This window comes from Mycotypha africana, assembly GCF_025528875.1.
Source record: "Mycotypha africana strain NRRL 2978 chromosome Unknown BDF20scaffold_1, whole genome shotgun sequence".
Classification (NCBI taxonomy): Eukaryota; Fungi; Mucoromycota; class Mucoromycetes; order Mucorales; family Mycotyphaceae; genus Mycotypha; species Mycotypha africana.
Window position 1 is genome coordinate 700,031 of NW_026515725.1, and position 18,581 is coordinate 718,611.

General features: G+C 37.4%; 5 protein-coding genes across 5 annotated transcripts; 2 read left to right on the plus strand and 3 right to left on the minus strand.

The window, feature by feature from the left end:
- Nucleotides 1-559: 559 nt before the first annotated feature.
- Nucleotides 560-4,846, plus strand: BDF20DRAFT_949616 (uncharacterized protein; the record flags this gene model as incomplete). Its single annotated transcript, XM_053084866.1, has 14 exons — nt 560-659; nt 747-788; nt 849-1,024; nt 1,111-1,343; nt 1,400-1,465; nt 1,665-1,729; nt 1,790-1,879; nt 2,249-2,429; nt 2,638-2,757; nt 2,856-2,913; nt 3,008-3,185; nt 3,552-3,938; nt 4,026-4,048; nt 4,135-4,846. The coding sequence occupies 14 exons, from the start codon at nt 560-562 to the stop codon at nt 4,522-4,524; spliced, it is 2,109 nt and encodes a 702-aa protein (XP_052940280.1). The 3' UTR covers nt 4,525-4,846.
- An 895-nt stretch (nt 4,847-5,741) lies between these two features.
- On the minus strand, nt 5,742-7,638 carry BDF20DRAFT_908840 (uncharacterized protein; the record flags this gene model as incomplete). Its single annotated transcript, XM_053083522.1, has 5 exons — nt 5,742-5,862; nt 5,946-7,141; nt 7,229-7,264; nt 7,350-7,508; nt 7,585-7,638. The coding sequence occupies 5 exons, from the start codon at nt 7,636-7,638 to the stop codon at nt 5,742-5,744; spliced, it is 1,566 nt and encodes a 521-aa protein (XP_052940281.1).
- Nucleotides 7,639-8,225: 587 nt separating this feature from the next.
- BDF20DRAFT_801718 (uncharacterized protein) lies at nt 8,226-8,678 on the minus strand (the record flags this gene model as incomplete). The annotated part of the gene is made up of 1 exon (XM_053076398.1): nt 8,226-8,678. A coding segment is annotated over one exon (453 nt), but the record flags the coding sequence as incomplete, so codon positions are not given.
- Nucleotides 8,679-11,321: 2,643 nt separating this feature from the next.
- BDF20DRAFT_811286 (uncharacterized protein) lies at nt 11,322-13,386 on the plus strand (the record flags this gene model as incomplete). The annotated part of the gene is made up of 8 exons (XM_053076673.1): nt 11,322-11,382; nt 11,489-11,589; nt 11,665-11,700; nt 11,778-11,882; nt 11,962-12,009; nt 12,099-12,448; nt 12,515-12,597; nt 12,674-13,386. The coding sequence occupies 8 exons, from the start codon at nt 11,322-11,324 to the stop codon at nt 13,384-13,386; spliced, it is 1,497 nt and encodes a 498-aa protein (XP_052940283.1).
- A 93-nt stretch (nt 13,387-13,479) lies between these two features.
- On the minus strand, nt 13,480-15,390 carry BDF20DRAFT_831113 (CTLH/CRA C-terminal to lish motif domain-containing protein; the record flags this gene model as incomplete). Its single annotated transcript, XM_053078419.1, has 6 exons — nt 13,480-13,807; nt 13,876-14,068; nt 14,109-14,529; nt 14,594-14,715; nt 14,820-14,979; nt 15,349-15,390. The coding sequence occupies 6 exons, from the start codon at nt 15,388-15,390 to the stop codon at nt 13,480-13,482; spliced, it is 1,266 nt and encodes a 421-aa protein (XP_052940284.1).
- Between the last annotated feature and the right edge of the window lie 3,191 nt (nt 15,391-18,581).

An 18,581-nucleotide genomic window follows, 5' to 3' on the forward strand; every position in this document is an offset into this window, starting at 1 on the left:
GTCAATTACTTAAAAGCTTACATGAATAATTTTTCACATCTACTATTCCAGCCGAGAAATCACTGCAACAGTCAACGCAGGGCAATATATTTTTACATTGTAATACTTTATAGTGATGGAAAACACAAATAACTGTCTTTTCTTTGATTTATTGTAACAAAAATAAAATTCATCAACAATTGACAGTATCATTGATGCATCTCTTCTGCGGATACACTCCTTAATGTACGGTTCGGGCGATTTAAATAGTACGTGTCTACAGTCATTTTTCAAGCATCCTTTCCTGTTGTTATTATTTTTCGACCAAAACTATGCTCTTACTGCATGGCATTATCATCTTTTTAATTTATGCACCGTTGGTGTATAGTGGTACGTTCTTGAAATTTTGCTTTTGTAATAGAATCTGTCCAGAGGACGGTGACTAATAGAACATATCCTTGACAGTCGCGTTCTCCACACAATGTTGGGAAGTACTCAACGGGTAAGTATCCAGCTCATGGTTGAAGAGAATCAAATCCGACATTCAATATTCAATGCTGCAAATCATAGAAAGCAAAATATGTTCGAAGATGGCGTTTGCAAGCAGATCAATCAATTAAATGACACGGGATGGAAGACACCAGAAGATAATGATTGGGTATACTATCCACAGCAATATGGTATTGAGAGCATGGAACATCACTACTATCATTTTTTTAGAATCTCTATATAGACTAATCTTCTGCGTCTCGCGTGTTTTATTGTAGTCAATGTGTCGATGACAGAGGCTGTGGTTTCATTTGCGTTTGGTAAAATACTTGCATATCACTACTTCATAGCTTTTGTATACTTACTTTTCCGAAAATTAGTGGGTGGATGTTGTGCACCAAACCGTTACAAAGATACTGGGTTCTTATACAAGGATGATGGTAGCACATATGCTCAAACTGGCAATAAAATAGTCGCCATAGCTGATAGACCGCTATCGCAAAATATTACTGTTACAGGGTGGTATATGAAGAAGTTTGTTGACGATCATGCTATGGTAAGATTGCGCCTTTCTGACATATTTGCTATATGCTTTCCCATAGGTTTTATTTCTGTGATTAAACGATATCTTCGTCGTCATAGAACCTTACAGTTATTCCTTCCATTCATCACCCAGATAAACAGTCGATTATGTTCGAAATTGTTGCTTTTGACAGAGCCATGATGGTCAATTATCAGTTTTTTGACTACCAAGATAAACTCATCGGTAAACACTCCAGTGGTGTTATGCGAAATAAGCTTACTATACCTGACATCACGTTGCCTAGATATACCAGGCGAATCGTAAAAATCGTCCTTCAATCATACAACTACGTGTGAGATCCGACTTCACTAACATAAAAAATCCTCTATAATTTATTTATATACATAGACAATTCAATTTTATGGCTCAAGAGCTGATCCTATGTGCTTCTCATATATATATGCTGGTCTTTACGTCCACAGCCCTTTGGCTACTATAACAAAAATCTGCAATCAGACGGCATCGCTGCTGCAATACGTCTCGTTGTTTAATTTCGTACTTATTCCAGTTTCTTTTGGTATCATGACTCTGGTAACGAATTTCAGCTTCCCTCCGTAAGTACAACTAATATTAAAAATAATCGGATTGACGTTTCTAACTCTTGTATTGGCAGACCTGTCCGCTTTTTAAGCAGAACTCCATCACATAAGGTTCTCATGTGTATTATTATTATGTTGGGTAACATACGCTAGTACAACAATCTCTCGTCAGATTTTTTTACTGATAAGTACCTTTCAGGTTCATTTATTTTCAATCAAGCATGGAATATGATCAATTCTCAGTCGAGTATGTTCCACGATTGGCTTCCAAGAGCAGTGAAAATTATTGGTAAGTTGTACGAGCAGCGAGCTTTTCGTTTTTGTTCCTTTGTAGATACTTTATGTTAGCTCACCATATCTTTGACTCTTGAATAACAGAGCTCTTTCTATCGTTCTTTCTGTATGCCGTGTATTTCTACCCTGTACGAAAAATTTTTTTCTTTTATTGAGGCGTCAATGCAATCAACCACTCATTTTGTACTATTATGTTTGTCTTTAAGGTATTCCTTTGTTATCATGCTAGTTATCGCTCACGAACAGCGAATTTATTTGGTAAATGAAATTCTGTAAACTTATTTTTGAGAAGACTATTGATGCTTCTTGTGAAAGATAGGATCTAATGCTATGACAATAATTCTCCTATTCTGCTCTATTATAGGTATTCTCACTACTTGTACGCTTTTTGGTCTTCGGTTGTCTTTGGACCTTCCTTCATACGTAATAACTTATGCTCGTAGTCTGCCCTTCCTCATCATCAACGTTCTAGCAGCCATACCAACTGCCATTGCTTACTGTATCGTTTTACTCTATTTCATCACACGTTACATCACGTTTCAACCGTGTACACTATGCAGTATAGATTTTTTAGCTGTAGAAGACATAGAAGAGCAATATGTCAAGCGTCTGATCAGATCAAGAAAAGGAAAAAAGAAGGAAGCCTCTTATAATGTAAGAGCTAGTCAACAACTAAAAATTGATGACTGAAATGACTAACATTTGGTTTTTTACTGGCTATACATAGCTACTTGACGTAAACATTATTCTAAGTTTAGCATGGTTCATGTTGTCTGATATTCTATGGAAGAAGGATTTTTATCGACTCTTAGTGAAACCAATGTATATTAAAAAGTTTTTAAGAAGATTATTCGGATTGCACGAGTTTGTTAGGTATGTGTTAAGAAAATTGGTCGAAAGCCGTCAGCTAGTCTATGGCATTTCAATTGATGATGTAAGTTGCTAATGACACTTTTACAAACATTCCATAGGATTCCGTTTGCTATCAAGACTTCTATAACATTATTGCTTTATTGTCTAGCTCAATTGGTACATACGCTTAAAAATAAGAGCTTTTCTAACGCATTCTTGAAAAGAAACCAAAAATGAAAGAGCTTACCACAAACTTTTTGTTCTATTGTAGATACCATTACTCTTGACGCAGATGATAGGTGTTGGCGGTATTGTACCTGTTTATATCTGTAGTTGGTCACCGTACCTTTCTCAGTTTCAATACCATCCTCAACCTATGGAGTTTGCTATCAAAACCTTCTTACTTATGCAAATTGCAGTTTATATATCGGCCTTAGGTGCAGGTGGATGTATGCTATATAAGTTCAAAAGATTGCTTATTCTTGTCCTTATCGCACTCATTGTTTAATCTGGATTTCCATTGTAATAGTATGTATGATTTATTCTCTCGGAATACTTCGCCGATTCACCAAGGATGTTCTGTTATTGCGTCAAGGCAATTACTTTCTGTTTAAAGGCAAAAGATGTAACGGGTAAACGTAATGCATCTGTTATGATCTGTAGGCTCTCATTTATTTATAATAATCTTTTCTTCATAAAGAATTGATATAGATGATGCTATCCGTTTTTTGGGTGTTTGTATCGGTTTTGGTAAGCCATTACCTCTTTTTTGAAGTCGGATGTTCTGTAATTAAATAGTTTAAAACGCCCTATAGGTTTTACTGGTACGCTTTACTTCATGCTCGAGATTAGCTTCATTGGGACATTGATAACACTTTTGATCCAATTGGACCGTCTTCGCGATGTTATTTTTCAACGTGTCGGGTACGGTGTCTACTTCACAAGTTTTCTGATTGCTTTTTTGGTCCAGATGGTTCAGAAGCGAATTACAAATCTGATATTTATTGAGAATCGCACAAGGTTCAATATTCATCACCGAGCACCCTTTTTGCACTATTGGTATTTTATGATGTTAACCTCCATGACCAGAGCACTCACATCATATATTTTGAGAACCTTGAAGCTGTTGTTCCGATACCCTCTTTTTAGTCTACGAGTGGATAGAAATGCTGAAACTTGGAGTGTCCGTCGCGGTGATGGCGGTGAGTTACTTCTCATTTGATTGTAATTTTGCTCTTATTACTAGTAACTTGAAGCTAACAATCTACATTGTCACTTATTGATTCCAGGGTTTACTGCTTATTGTGGTATGGTAGGTTGTTTTGTTTTTTTTTTACCAAGTATAAAAGAGAATTCTTTACATATCCTTACAGAAATTGATTGATCACTGTTATGTAGTTGTTGGCAGAGCATTACTACAACAATCCTGTAGTATTGGTCTTTCTGGAATGTTTACTCGACAGCATTGACCATTCTGTTGTTCGCAAATTGTTGGGCAAAGACTCAAAAATGCGCTATTGTTATTCACACAAGAACATAAAAGAGAAACGAAAGCAAGATCTGGAAAGGCAATGCTACACACCATCCAAGGGAATTTTGATGCCTTCTTCGTCAGCAACATCAAAAGCACTTGGAGTTAAAGGGAAAGATTTAACTCCTAATAAAAGAGCAAGATTTCGTTGGTTTTTGGCTTATACTATGATAAATAATCCTGGTGTAGGTATCTTATACAATTCAAAAACCGGTATAGTGTTATATATAGTTGTGCTTATTGCGTCTTTCCGTTAATATCATGTAGTTGACACAACATCGCATAAGAAAAAAGAAGAACTCAAACACTATTCTTCACACGGATGAATCAACTCGAACAACAAATTGATTGTTTATACCTCTCCTTTTACAGTTGATTCTTATGTGCTATAAGTATGTATAGTGCTTTCGAAAAGCTCGCATGCCGTCAGAATAGATGTCATTACCAACCGCAACCACTTCGCAATCAAAAAATCATGGCGTGAAGTGCTGTTGTATTCTAATGAAATCTTGGGCATGAATTAATATAAAATGAAAAGAGGCGTTTGTGTTAGTAAGTTGATTTGTGAACCATTTGAACAATTAATTCGCTGTTACTTTTGTCTTAAAATAATGGCATGAGACGTTGTTTTTTATATTTGATTATAACATATCTATTGGAATAGGTTTATGCCTTGTATAAAGAAATCTTCCTATTTAAACAATAACAAGTAATATTAACCAATGTAGGTAATTCTCAATATACTCTCAAGGTGAGAAAACCGAAAACATCATGAGCTGAGTATCTATTTATCTATTTCGTACTAGCATCTTCATTTTTGATCTAATAATTCTTATGATACACCCTTCGGTCATCGAAATTGTTTTATCAAACAGATGCAAAGAAGCCATTGATATCCCATAATGTTTAATATTCCAGATTCGCGGATCTACTCATGTCTTTTATTTGATGCGTTTTTCTCGCCAAAGCATTTTCAGTATGTGTGCAATCGCTAGGTATTATTCCCGCGTTCTGTCAGAAAAGAAAGAAAAACTAGACAATATAACACGTATATTTCTGGTTTAGGCTTGTCTCCTACATATGAGTATCTTTAATTTTTTTGATTTTCAACCCACATTGGGAAATTTAGAGAAGGTTCACACGAGAGTCGTGGATTTCAAGTACTCAGTTTGAATAGCCACTATCTCAGCAATAACATAAAACAATGTATTTCCATAGGCTCGGAACTATCATACGATCAATTATGTTTTCCATACCCATCTTTTCAAATATTGTACTCAATTTAACTTATGCCCAAAGAAATCATTTCACCTAGAAAAATACGACTTCTATTTCTGAAAGTGCGAAATTTGGTTCTGGTTGACAATGACTACTATTTTGACGGACTGTGAGCCTTTGTTTGACAGCACTGTATATATAATATCTTAAAAATAATTTGAACAAGTCTCAAGCAAATAAATACAGATTGTGTTTGTTACTTTGGCCTTTTAGTTGCCATATCACTTTTATGGCCATCCCTTGAACTGATGGAATTCTCGCGTGTACGCTTTCTAGTCGTAGTAGCGGTTGAACAAGAAGCATTATCTTCTTCAGTACTGTGGAAAAAAAGAATAAAAAGGTCGTTAACAGCCCCTTTCTATATATATTAGTGAAAGAACCTGACGTTTAAGAAGCCTACATTTTAACCAAAGGCGACGATTTACATTCATTATATCCTCCAACGTTTACTTTCCCTGAATGATGTGCTGCATTTTTATTATTATTTGTGGTAGAATTAGTATTGCTTGATGCTGTTAACGGTGCTGCTGAGGGTGGAGGCCAATAAAAGGTTGTCGGTGTTGCTGCTGCTGAGAACTGCAATGGGCTCGGTAACAATTCAGCAGGCTGATAAAATTCCGGATAATAAGTAGATGGAGAAGGTAAATTATGAGCAAATTGTGATGGTAACGCTGATGGTGGGCCAACAATCATCATGGTTGTTGATGGTGTATCTGAGGATAACCCTACGGGCGCAGGATACTGCCGACGCTGTGGTAACGAAGTTTGCATCAATGGTGTTGATGTTGCTTCTGTTGGTATTTGTACTCGTAATTTTGGTGGCTTTCTAACACTACTGTTCTCCTCTTCAGTGAGTTGTTGTTGCGGTTGCAATTGCTGTTGTTGCTGCTGTTGTTGCTGCTGTTGTTGCTGCTGTTGTTGCTGCTGTTGTTGCGGCTGTTGTTGCGGCTGCTGCAGCTGCTGCGGTTGGTACGGCATTGAAAACTTTGCGCTATTATCTGCATAACTTATGTAGGTAGGATAAGGCATGAGTGGTGGTGGTGGATGTGCAGGTACCATTTGTGTAAACGTAGGTTGCGACATTGCATATATTGTACCTGGTGGTGGAGCTGGTGGCAGCGAATGACTGTACATATCGTAATAGCCCTGATAAGATGGGTGCAAAGGAGGGGCATACTGCATTGGAAATCGTGCAGTAGGTAAAGGAATTTGTTGCTGTGTTGGCGGTGGAAATGCGGAATGGCCATGATACACCATCATTGCAGAGGGGAGTGCATTTGCAGATGCTGGTATTGAAAGTAGAGGTGATTGAGCTTTTGGTGCTTCTGTGATTGAAAGATCACTGACCTCAGTCTCTTTCGGCTCTGTTTCATGTATATTTCCTACTTGTACAGGTGTTGTTGCATTGTTGATAACTTCATTTGCCGGCTGTTGCTCAGATGAAAGCGTAGGTGGCTCTACCTCAGGGGAGCTAACTGTCAACAATTTTGAAGGATTGTTGTTTTGTTCCTCCTCCATTTTCATCTTTATATCCATGTCATCTGCTACCATATCGTCTGCATCTTCCCAATGTTCATTTTCTTCAGTATTTGCGAACTATGAGTGTTTGAGAGGGTAGCATGTATAGATATGCGTGTTAGTGGATTCCTCGTTCGAACAAATTCAGTATTAATGCATTTTTACATCCAAGTTTGATTTGCATTCATATGGTCCATTGTACTATAATATGGATGGATAAAGTATTTAGCATGAATATGCAGGTTTCATATATAAATTGATGGATTGAAGGATGTGATAATCGTACCTCCGTATATTTCATCAATATTCGATCGATATCAGTGCTGGCGTACTGTACCAATTTTCCACTGTGGTTGAATATTAGCAAAGCGATATCACAGTTACATAAGACACTGAGTTCATAAGCCTTTTTCATTAACCCATGCTTACGTTTCAGAAAGGTGACCTGTTACCAAAGTTGTTCAGCCAACCTTTGCTTTGGTATAAGAATGGCAAGCAAAAAATTTTCATATTTACTTTACTTGTTTATTTCTCTCCTCTTGGATGGGTTGAATCTTGATCTTTTTACGACCCATTGTAATCTGGAACGACCAAAGCGTTTATAAAAAAATGTTATCGTTCAAACGCAAGCCGAACTTAATGCTTACTGTTAAATCCTCTGGTTTCTAGTTAGTAAGTCCTTATAAGACTGCTGCTTAATTCTGTAAGCTTTATAAAGAAGTGATGTTATAAAAAAAGAGTTTTATTGAGGAAAAGGGAAACAAATAAGAGTACAAAGGTATGGGTAAGGAACTGTATATCACTGGTTAGGAAATTGGATAGAAAAAAGAAAAAAATCAAAGGGGCATAAAGAAAATGTAGGAAAAACGGATGAGGAGCCTTGATGGTTTAGTGTGTCCTCAAACCTTGAATCTTTACTAATGCAGAGGAGAGTTAGCAGTATAACGTGGTTTCTCGGTATTGGAAAGATTTTCTGTCTTTTTTCCAGAATACTGGTCGAACTTTTCTTTTGTAGTCTGCTGTACTATCTGCTCTTAGCTTATATGTAGAGTCTTTGCTGTGCAGAAGCTTGTTGATGATGTGGAGGATGGGGTTGAAGGTGGGTATGATGTGGTGGTTGTGAATGAGGATGTGAATGTGTCTGCTGAGCTGCTGCTGCTGCCTTCAGTTTCTCATTCTCCTGAACTAATCGCTCTATTTCTGTCAAAATGGAAGCTTGATTCTTCTTTAAATGTTGTAAATGTTGAACTGTTCGGTGTAGCAAAGCAGCTTTGCTCATTTTCTTATTAGCACAACCCGGCAAGTGTTGACGCAGAACATCAAAGCCATCTTTGATTTGTGCTCTTCTTTTCTGTTCAGATTGAATATGAACTTGACGTCGCAGTTCCGCAGCGGATATACCTCCATTTCCGCCGTTTTCATCCTCTCCATCCTCACCGTTGGCAGCGCCACCGAAATTGTTGCAATGGCGGCGTCTTCGTTTCTTCAAAAGCGAACCACCATTTTCGTATGTCTCTTTGGAATATTGATGGAACTCGGGCAAAAATGAATCAGGAAGTTTGTTCACCTGGGCGATACGTTCGTTGATCTTTTCCGTAAGGGATAAACAGCTTGGTAAAGTGGTAGTCGTAGAGGCATTAGCTGCAGTGGCAGATGTATTGGAAGCGTTAGCTGTGCCACCAGTGGCAACTGTCGCAGTAGAGATTGTATTCAGAGACGGTAAAGCGGTTGTTGTGCCTGATGTAGGCTGCGTTGCTGCGACGGAAGGGTTGGGAGGTGAGCATGAAGAAGATGATATAGACGCTGAGGCAGATGACTCCGGACTGGAAGGCATGTTATTATACATATCGATCTGCGATGGAACTACAGGTTGTACATTTTGCATAGGAACCATGTTTTCGTAACCATGATAACCTATAACCAAAAAAATGTTAATTGTTAGCAAATTTAACTTAGCAAACCAGTTAGAATCAATTGATAACGCATGTTAGACGTGATACCTGGTGTTGGGGACGCAGAAGGATATAGATGAGTATCATAGTAGTCCATTTTAGGAGGGTATGGTGCGGGCATAAAGTTGTAATTGTCAAAACCGAAAGATGTGTTATTCATAGAGGTATTCATTATTTAGAGTAAAATTGTATATCAAAAAAACGAAGGGATTGGGTGCAAAAATATAGCAAAAATGCAAAGGAATGGAATAAGGAAGTAAGGAAGGGAAGAGGTTACACTACGGCCGTAAAGGAAGAGAAGGGAATAGGGTGGGCTGTTAACCAAAGGGCTGTGATGCTTATAATGTGTATGTAACTATAATCGAAAAAGAAGTTGTAAAAAGAAAGAAAGCAAGAAGAAGAAGAGTAAGATTGCAGAGTAAAATTTTTATAACTTGAAAGAAAAGAAAGTGAAATATATTATTCTATTTATTTTTATATTAAAGTAAATATAAGGGTTATTCACTAAAGATATATATCTTGTTTTATTTATAAACTGTCATACTAATTCCTGATCTCTGGATTTCTGTTTTACCCGCATTCTTATTTCACTATAACCATTATATTTGCTCTTTGGCTGTAGTTTAAAATTCTCACTTTATAAAAGGAATCGGGTTTCGCCGATTCAATGGCTTAACGAACATTTGTCTCTTTATATGATGATCTTTTGGTAAACACCCTATATCCCGTCTAAGTCCTTTAACCGCTAGAAGGGAATCAATATGACCGAATATTATTATCATTTCAATAACAATTGCATCTCAATGTAATATTGAAAAGTAAGCCCTTTGTAATCGATTCCTTGCTATTAGCCTATTTTTATCGAAACAAATGAAAATCGGCTTAAACGATGTCTTCATAGTAACAAGTTAATGGTAAGAAATATTCTTTTAAAAGTAATCTGGCACGCGTTCACCATCTTCAAGCTTGAATTCAATATCCATTTCATTTAAGTCGAGAAGAATTAATATCGTTGTTTTAATACTAAGTTTCTACATTGTCTGGTAGCTGTTGGTAGAAATCAAACGTGTATATTTGCAAGATTTTTCATCTAAAGGTATACACTCAAGAGTACGATGGAACATAGGCACTCTATGCCAAAATACTACGTATCATTATAGAAAGTCAGTACGAACACCGTCAGCGTATAAGAAAATGAAGTCCAATTATTATCAAATATAAGCTTTAAATTTGAGAACGTTAACTGATTTTTAAAAAAAAGAAAAAAAAATTTACCCCTGATATGGACAGATGCAACTGGAATAGAAAGTCATGAAAGAAGGTGCTCTTTTACCAATTTTATCTGATTCAAGATGTCTTTGACATTTTTGATAAAGAATAGAAAACCTATATAGACTTCTTAACCGTTAAAATCGCGTCAAAGACTGAAAAAAGCTACACAAAAACGCTATCTAAATATCATAGCATAGCCATATTTTATGCTGTAATCAAACAAAACAGCTTTCCATTTCATTAAGTAGTATGCTGGTTTTGAACGACAGTCATTTCAGCGTTATAATCACATTATCTGTATTTAGAAAAACCGTTTGACAGGAAGGGGAGAGATCTACCGTTTCCGCAATTTCGCAATAAATTAGAAATCGCATGAATTTGAATGCAGGTCCGAATTGTTTGAATAAAGTAGAACAAAAATCTAAGTCTATTCGTGCAAATTCTAACTGTAGAACAGCTAAACAATGTGTTTAATTCCTGACGCAAAAAAATCGGTGCATGTTGCCTTTGCAAGGAACTGTTAAATACCGGATGATGCCTTTCAGACTTTGGCGTTTTCGGCAATGACATTCTCCAGTTGATCACGGTATAATAATGTTAGTCTGAATAAGAAAAAAATTGAGTTGTTCCGAAAAGCTTCACGCGTCAGATTACTCTATTCGTTCCAGTTCGCTATGCCCCAGATCAGTCCCGTTATTCCTTCAAGTTCTGGCGGTTGTGAGCTTTCTTCGAGAACTTATCGATGCTAGTCCCTGTTCCTGTGAATTGCATAACTTCATTAAGAAACAAAGCTGTTTCTTCACAGTAAAAGAAGCCTCCTTCTGATTGGCTTACCCTATTGCGATACGCTGAATTTTAAAGAATACTAACGACGCAGCAGGAAAAAAAAACCAGACCGACTTGCTCAGATCACTCCCTTCAGTCTGTACGCGCGTCACTGCAAACAATCGTAAAAGCAATTCCTGCTGCGAATTTTCTCATCTTTGCAATATTTCTCTGCTCACTGGAAGCTCAAAAAAACATTAAAACACAAAATGCCAAAGATCAATGTAACAGTTAAATGGCAAGGCAAAAAGTTCGAAAATATTGAGCTAGGTACTATAATAATCAACCCACATTGACAAATCGAGTAATTAGATAATGTAGCCTTTTTGACAATGAGCTTACGTTTGATGCATAAATTGCATTCTGTTTTTGACAGATACTGATGAATCACCCGAACTTTTCAAAACTCAAGTTTACTCGCAGACTGGCGTTCCACCAGAACGTCAAAAGATAATGGTTAAGGGTGGCATTTTAAAGGTATTGAAGAATAGTGCAAGAAGCACTTTGTCCAGGAGCTTTCATTGTTTTAACGCTTTTCTCTTGAGATAAAAGGATGACACCGATCTTAACAAGTTGAATTTGAAGGATGTAAGAAATATGACAACATAAACTAAACAAATGATAATGATCAAATAATTCTAAACACGGTTTGCAATATCAAACAGGGACACAGCTTTATGATGATGGGTACTGCTGGCGAACTGCCTAAGCCCCCACCAAAACCAACTCAGTTTTTGGAAGATATGACCGATGCTGAAATTGCCGAAGTGGTACATTATATTTTAGTAGCCTAATATATTGGAGGGATAAACTATAGAAATTAACATTGTTTTACGATATGGATAATAGTTGGATATTCCTCCTGGTCTTGAGAACCTTGGAAATACTTGTTATATGGTAATTGTCATAGCGCATCATCATTGCTGACAGTGAAAGTAATGATAAAGAATGAATTTGTTTACTTAATACTTCTGTTGCCGATGTAGAATGCTACTCTGCAATGTATGAGAGCTATGCCAGAACTTCAATCCTCTTTAGAGAAATACACAGGAGGACTTGGTGGTGTCGATAACAGAGGCAATCTGGTAGCTAGTCTTCGTGATTTGTTCATAAACCTCAATAAGACTACTGAAGGCTTTCCTCCTTTGGTTTTTTGGCAAATGCTACGTCAATGTTTCCCTCAATTCTCTCAAACAGGTCAAGGAGGCATTCCTATGCAACAAGATGCTGAAGAATGCTGGAGTGAAATAGTCTCGGTCTTGAAGGCTAAATTGCCCAAGGAGGATGAGGAAAAGAACTTTATCGAACGTTATATGACAGGTGAATTACAAACGGAGTAAGTAGTCTATCAGTAACGTGAGTAAACGATTAGCTTCTGATGGGGGTAATTTGTTTTCGGTAGAACTATCTGTGAGGAGGCGCCTGAAGAAGAAAAGACAATCACCAAGGACACTTTCAATAAATTGAGCTGTCATATTTCTATTAGTGAGTATATACAGTTTGTACCTTTTTTGACAACCTACAATTTTGTTCCATACTAATTCTGTTTGTATTCCTCTAGATATCAATTATATGGTCAATGGTATTTTGGAGTCACTGAATGAAGAGATTGAAAAGAATTCACCTACATTAAACCGTTCGGCTAAATATCAACGTAAATCTCGCGTCACGAGGTTACCTCAATATTTGCCTGTTCAATTTGTTCGTTTCTTTTGGAAGCCTCAAGAACTAGTCAAAGCAAAAATTTTACGTAAAGTCAAATTCCCTCTAGAATTTGATGCGACAGAACTCTGCACACCTGAGCTTCAAAACAAATTCTCCAAAGCAAAGCTAAAGCTTAAAGAGATTGAAGATAAAAAGGTTGCTAAAGAAAGAGAAGAGAAGCGCAGGAAAATGAATGACGATGTCAACGGCGGTAAGGTAGCAGCAGCAACGTCCTCAACAGCAGCAAAAGGAGTATCCTCCTCCACAACTATGGATGTAGACGAGACGGAGAAATTGGATTGGAAAGAATATTTGGACCCTGAGTTAGTAAAAGACGTCGGCTGCAATCCTACTGGACAATATGAACTCGTTGCAGTCCTAACCCATGTTGGAAGATCTGCAGATTCAGGCCATTATATTGCTTGGGTTAAGAAGGGAAAGAATGAATGGCACAAGTTTGATGATGATAAGGTTTCTGTTCTTCAAGACAGTGATATTGAAAGATTAGATGGAGGTGGTGATTGGCATACTGCTTATATTGTTCTTTATCAGGCTAAAAAGTTAGAATAAATATACATTATTTTTATTCTTTTATAATTCAACTATTTGTAAGAACAAAAAGTTCAATAAAAAAGAAACCAACTGTTAAATGCTTGTTGAATTTTAAAAGTAAACTTGCACCGCTTGATCCGCTGAAGATTCACTAGGACAGTAAGGGCATTTGAACCTGGAGCTGGCTCTGCTGCTTCTAGATAAGCGCATTAAACTCTCTTTGCAGATAACATGTCCACATGGCATCATCATGGGAGGGTTATTATCAGTCGCCTGTTCCTTGGAGACGGGACAAGCAAATACAGAGTGATACCGCAAATCATCATTCAAAGGTATCTCAACTGGCAATTCATCCTGCTGGCTCCACTCTGTCTTTTTACTTGCCATAATGGTATAAACCTTTTTGATGACTGGTAATGCTGTTGTGCCCACATAAACACTATTGACCAATAAATAATCATCATTATACTGCCCATATATTCGCACAGGATCCTTTGATGTTCTAACCTGGTATATAACGGACTCTCAGCACTCATTTTTAATAAAGAGCAGAAATCCTTTTGAAACTCTCGTTTGATTTCCACCCAATTCGATGGTGAACATAAATCGGCATATCGTGAGTTTGCTAAATCTTTAATGAATAATGGTGCCGTCATCAATCGTTTGATGTCTGTAAAGCAACCTTTATAAGCTGGCAGGCCTAAACTAAGTCATAATTGTGTCCAATATTTGTATTTTACCCGCATAATGTTTCTCTCCAAATGGAGTAAAATGTTCTCTTCCATACTGAATGGCTTGTATAGCTTCCCCAGATAATAACAGCTGGATAAATCTTATTTTGTGTAGATTGAACTCTAACGTACTTCCTAATTTGACAAGCCCGTCATGATTCTCTTGCGCCCATTTGATAGCTTCTGTCAGATCTTGCTCTGCTTCAAGCTGATACATAATGGTATACATTTGCTCGAACTGGTGCCTTAACTGTTCAACAGTATCCCGTATCTCGTCATCTGCGGGAATATCTGCTTCGTTTAAGAATTCTTCACAGAGCTCAAATTGTCCTTGTCGAACAAAGTGCAATGCTAAACTACGATTAATGACATTCTTTTTTCCAACAAAGGCTTCTGGATGATAAATAGCCGAAATATCTTGTTTGAATCTCTAATTTAACATATTCAGTCCTGCTCCAAATGAGATATGTTCAACGGCTTCTATGCTGTTTTACCCTATCAATTTCCTTATGTAATTTTTTCATGGCACTATCAAATTCCTTTTGTGGTTTTTGGAAGTGAAACTTCTTGTACGATTCATGTATCCTTAGAAATGCAGTATGAGGGTCGAGATCACCTTTTACAAGTTGAACCAAGACGTAACAAAACATTAATTGTTAGCCGGTATTTTACTGTTTCGTTATTTAATGCAAGGAGTTGTGGTCATGGTCAACAAACTACCTTGTTCAACATCTTGCTGTGTCTGTTCCAACAGTTCCTTGAAATTCTCCAGTTTTTTTAAAATTGCATCCTGCATGGAACTATGCTTCTTTTGCATTTCAAGGCAAGTTGTTAACATTCCCTCCATGATTGCTTCTGGATTTGTTTTTAATGAGGTAGACTGGTTTAGTAAACGTTCAAAAAGGTAGCAAAAAAAAGTTCGGAGCAAAAATTGTTTTTGACCCGCATGAAAAATGTAATGGAATGGAAAAGAAATGGAAAACGGGGATATCAACTCCTCCGATTGATCCTGTCTGATGTTGAGTGCTGTCTTAAAATGCGAAAGGCAATGATAGCATACAAACCATATACCCTCTTAATAAAAGCACAATTCCGTCTCTTAGCTCTCAAAGTGCATAAATATTCTTGTTATAAATAGATAACTAAGAACAATGTGATCACTACAGTCTTATAATTAATGACTGGACTTTTTGACTTACGCCGCATCTCCTAGGCTCTAGAACAGCTTTTGACGGAAGTTCATATCTACCACTCTATCTTTCTCAATTGACTGTTTAGATCCAACAATCATTATTTAAACTTCATCCTGTAATGATCAAGGGGAAGAAGGACTTTCTGTCGGCAGTAATACCATGGGCCTGTCGCGTACACAAACAAAACGCAATACAACTTTTACTTTTAACTTCAATGATATTTTCTGAATGGTTATTCTTTCAAGTGCAGTTAAACACTTTTATTTCCAGTAATGTTTATGTCGATGGGGAAAAAATGTGATAGATGTGAAGGTCTTTATGCTTCCATAGCCTCGGGAAGCTCTGTTACTAAATTGTACATACGTTGAGGCTGCTGAATGGCTACGGGTAATGGTACCCCAGTCATCATTCAAATGTTCGATATCTATATCAAATATGTCAACTGGTGACAAATGATTATTGGCTTCATAAGTGGTGGAGGTCTGCTGAGGTCTTTAGAAAAGCAGACTACGTATCCTTTGTAACTTTGGATACTCCTAAAAGTACATATTCTCTATCAGTTAGAAACAGTCAGTTACCAAAGACCAAGTTAGAACAGTAAAAACGAGCAAATTCAGTGGGATACTCTTGAGATCCAAAGGTGGAGAACCAATGAAAAGCAAAACGAAGAGGTAGATCGACAATTCAGCAGCCATACCACGAAGATGAAAGAGATGAAGAAGGAAGTTTCATCAGAGAGAACATAGGTGGAACATATTGGGAAAACGCGAAAGTACATGCTCTAATTGTCAGTTAAAATCCATGGTAATAATGACAACGGACTAGTGTACACTTGGATACAATGTTCGGTAATGGGTAGACAAATCCATGGTTTAGGGGCGCTGTAAGAGGCGCTGGACATACACAAGATGAAGAGCCACGTGCTGATGATGCGGATCCATTAAATCTAAACGAAACGTTTGGATAAGCATACGATCCCAAGATGGAGCAGGCCATAATGGTACCTCAAAGGAACAGGCAATACGATGAAGTTTATCAAACCAATCTACAGGCACAGCTACAACACGCAATATATGCCACAGTTTGCTATGCATCAAGGACTTGAGCAATTAGTGACTCCCCGTTGTTTCAGTAGGTTACTGTGACGGGCGATTTTCAGATTAATAGAATGTAAATAATGTCTTAGGTGGGCATTTGCGGAGAAGATAGGATATCCTAGGTATCTCACAGCAGATGGACTTATCAACTGTATGAAAGGAGATTGATTCTTGATTAGTAATGTGAAGCCAGGCCGTATGCTTATTGCCAGAGAGGAAACAAATTCTGTTTTGGACAAATTTACGCCTTTGTTAAAACGAGGCCAAGTCATTTTTATTATTTTACAACGGGACTACGCCTTTGTTAAAACGGGCCCAAATCATTTTTATTATTTTACAACGGGACTACGCCTTTGTTAAAACGAGGCCAAAATCCATTTTTAATTTTTTACAACGGGACTACGCCTTTGTTTTAACAGGTATTACTAGCGTCATCATAGACTCTTTTTTTAAAGCTGAAGCGACACATTTGCGTTGCGAAATTGTAGAGGAACGTTTTCGAAACAGTGAGGCCCATGAAGTGATTGGTCAAGCTCTCCAACATTTGATCTGAACGAAGACCAGTGCTACCGTCAATAAGCTGGGGAAGATTTTGTCGACGAGTCTCAGTCAGAGGTGATGGTCTGCCAACTGGCTGGCCACTGCCAGCCTTCCTTATATCGACAAACTCATCTGCCGCCTCAATACCCTTTTTATGCCAGCCATACGCGGTGCTTTTAGGAATGATGAGCGCGCTCGCTGTACCGCGAACTAACAATCCTTTTTCGGTAAGTAAATAGAAAAACGTTTCCATATTATTTTTTTTAATCTTCTATAGGATGTTTTCGGTATCTCTTCATTGTTACCAGCTTTCTATCAGAGTTATCGTTGGATTCTTTTTTGATCTTCTTTCATTGGATCTTTCAGGAGGTTTAAATTCATTATATTATTAACATCAATAACAGCACCCAGAGGATAGTTAACTGTGTCAACAATCATATCAACAACGTAAATCAGAACACCATTTTTATCAAACTTTCCCATTAAATCATCTTCAGATACCACGTTGTCCATTTCATTTCAACTTCATATAATACTATTGAGGGCGCAGCAAATGAACAAACTTTCTAAGCAGCTTTTTCGACCGGATTTCTATTCTCAGTGAGTCACTGTCCGTTTCCATTTTCCGAAATTTTAGTCAGAAGTGTCCAAGTAGCTTAACAATACCCGCAATAAGCATGCATAAAACGAAGAAATATAAGAATATACAATGAATCACTTAAGACTTAACTTTGTGAATAATTTTCCCGAAATAAAGCAAACAACAGTTGTATTCACTGTTAGCTCATCTTTTCCCTTGATGAAATTATGAAGTGAAGCTGTTCAACAAGCATAATAGCTGACAGCTTATTTGAAGCAAATGATTGATTTGAATGTTTCTTGCTGTTGGCTGACTCTGTTGTCTCGTAATTTACGTTTCAAAGATCGGTTGAGCGTTCTCTGTCAACTTCACTTCACCTCCCTTATGTCAGCTTTAACCTGTGGAGCACCATCCTCTTTTTGGAGAGCCATTGTTTGAGGATGCTATACATCAAACCCTTCGACTCTTCGTAATACTTCCGCCCTTGCTATGAGTATATGCAGTATAATTCATCGTTGACTTTCGCTGTCTTCTTATTCACACACTAATTCATTAGTTGAATGACATAAATAGATTAGAACATTTTATAAGCCGTTATAGCAAGAAGACTTCGATGAAAAGAGAGGGCAGTTTTCAACAGAGCCAGTGTTCAGAGCTACATGGATAGCCAGAAGTTTGATTGTTGTACGTTTAGCCAATTCAATTCTTGCTAGTTTCTTGAAAAGTATAGCGTACAGATGTCATTAACTGGCAAAATCTTTTTAGGGCCGCTCAAGTATGTTCTATAAACTGGGCCCGTTATAGCATTTACTATTTGTGCTCACTATTAAAATAATAAATTTGCAGAGTTCTATTTGCTGGCAACTTTTCAGCGGTTGGTTCTAGTTCTCTCTTGCGGTTTCATCATCATAACCGGATAGCCTCGAACTTTGTCTTTCTCACTGGTTTAGGCTGCTGCTGCTTTAATAGTTCAAACTCCTCCCTCAGCTGCTCTAAAGCCTGCTAGAGGAATGCCGTAGCAATGTAAGAGGCTCTCCCTTATTCCTTTCTCTTCCCTTTATTATATCGGCAA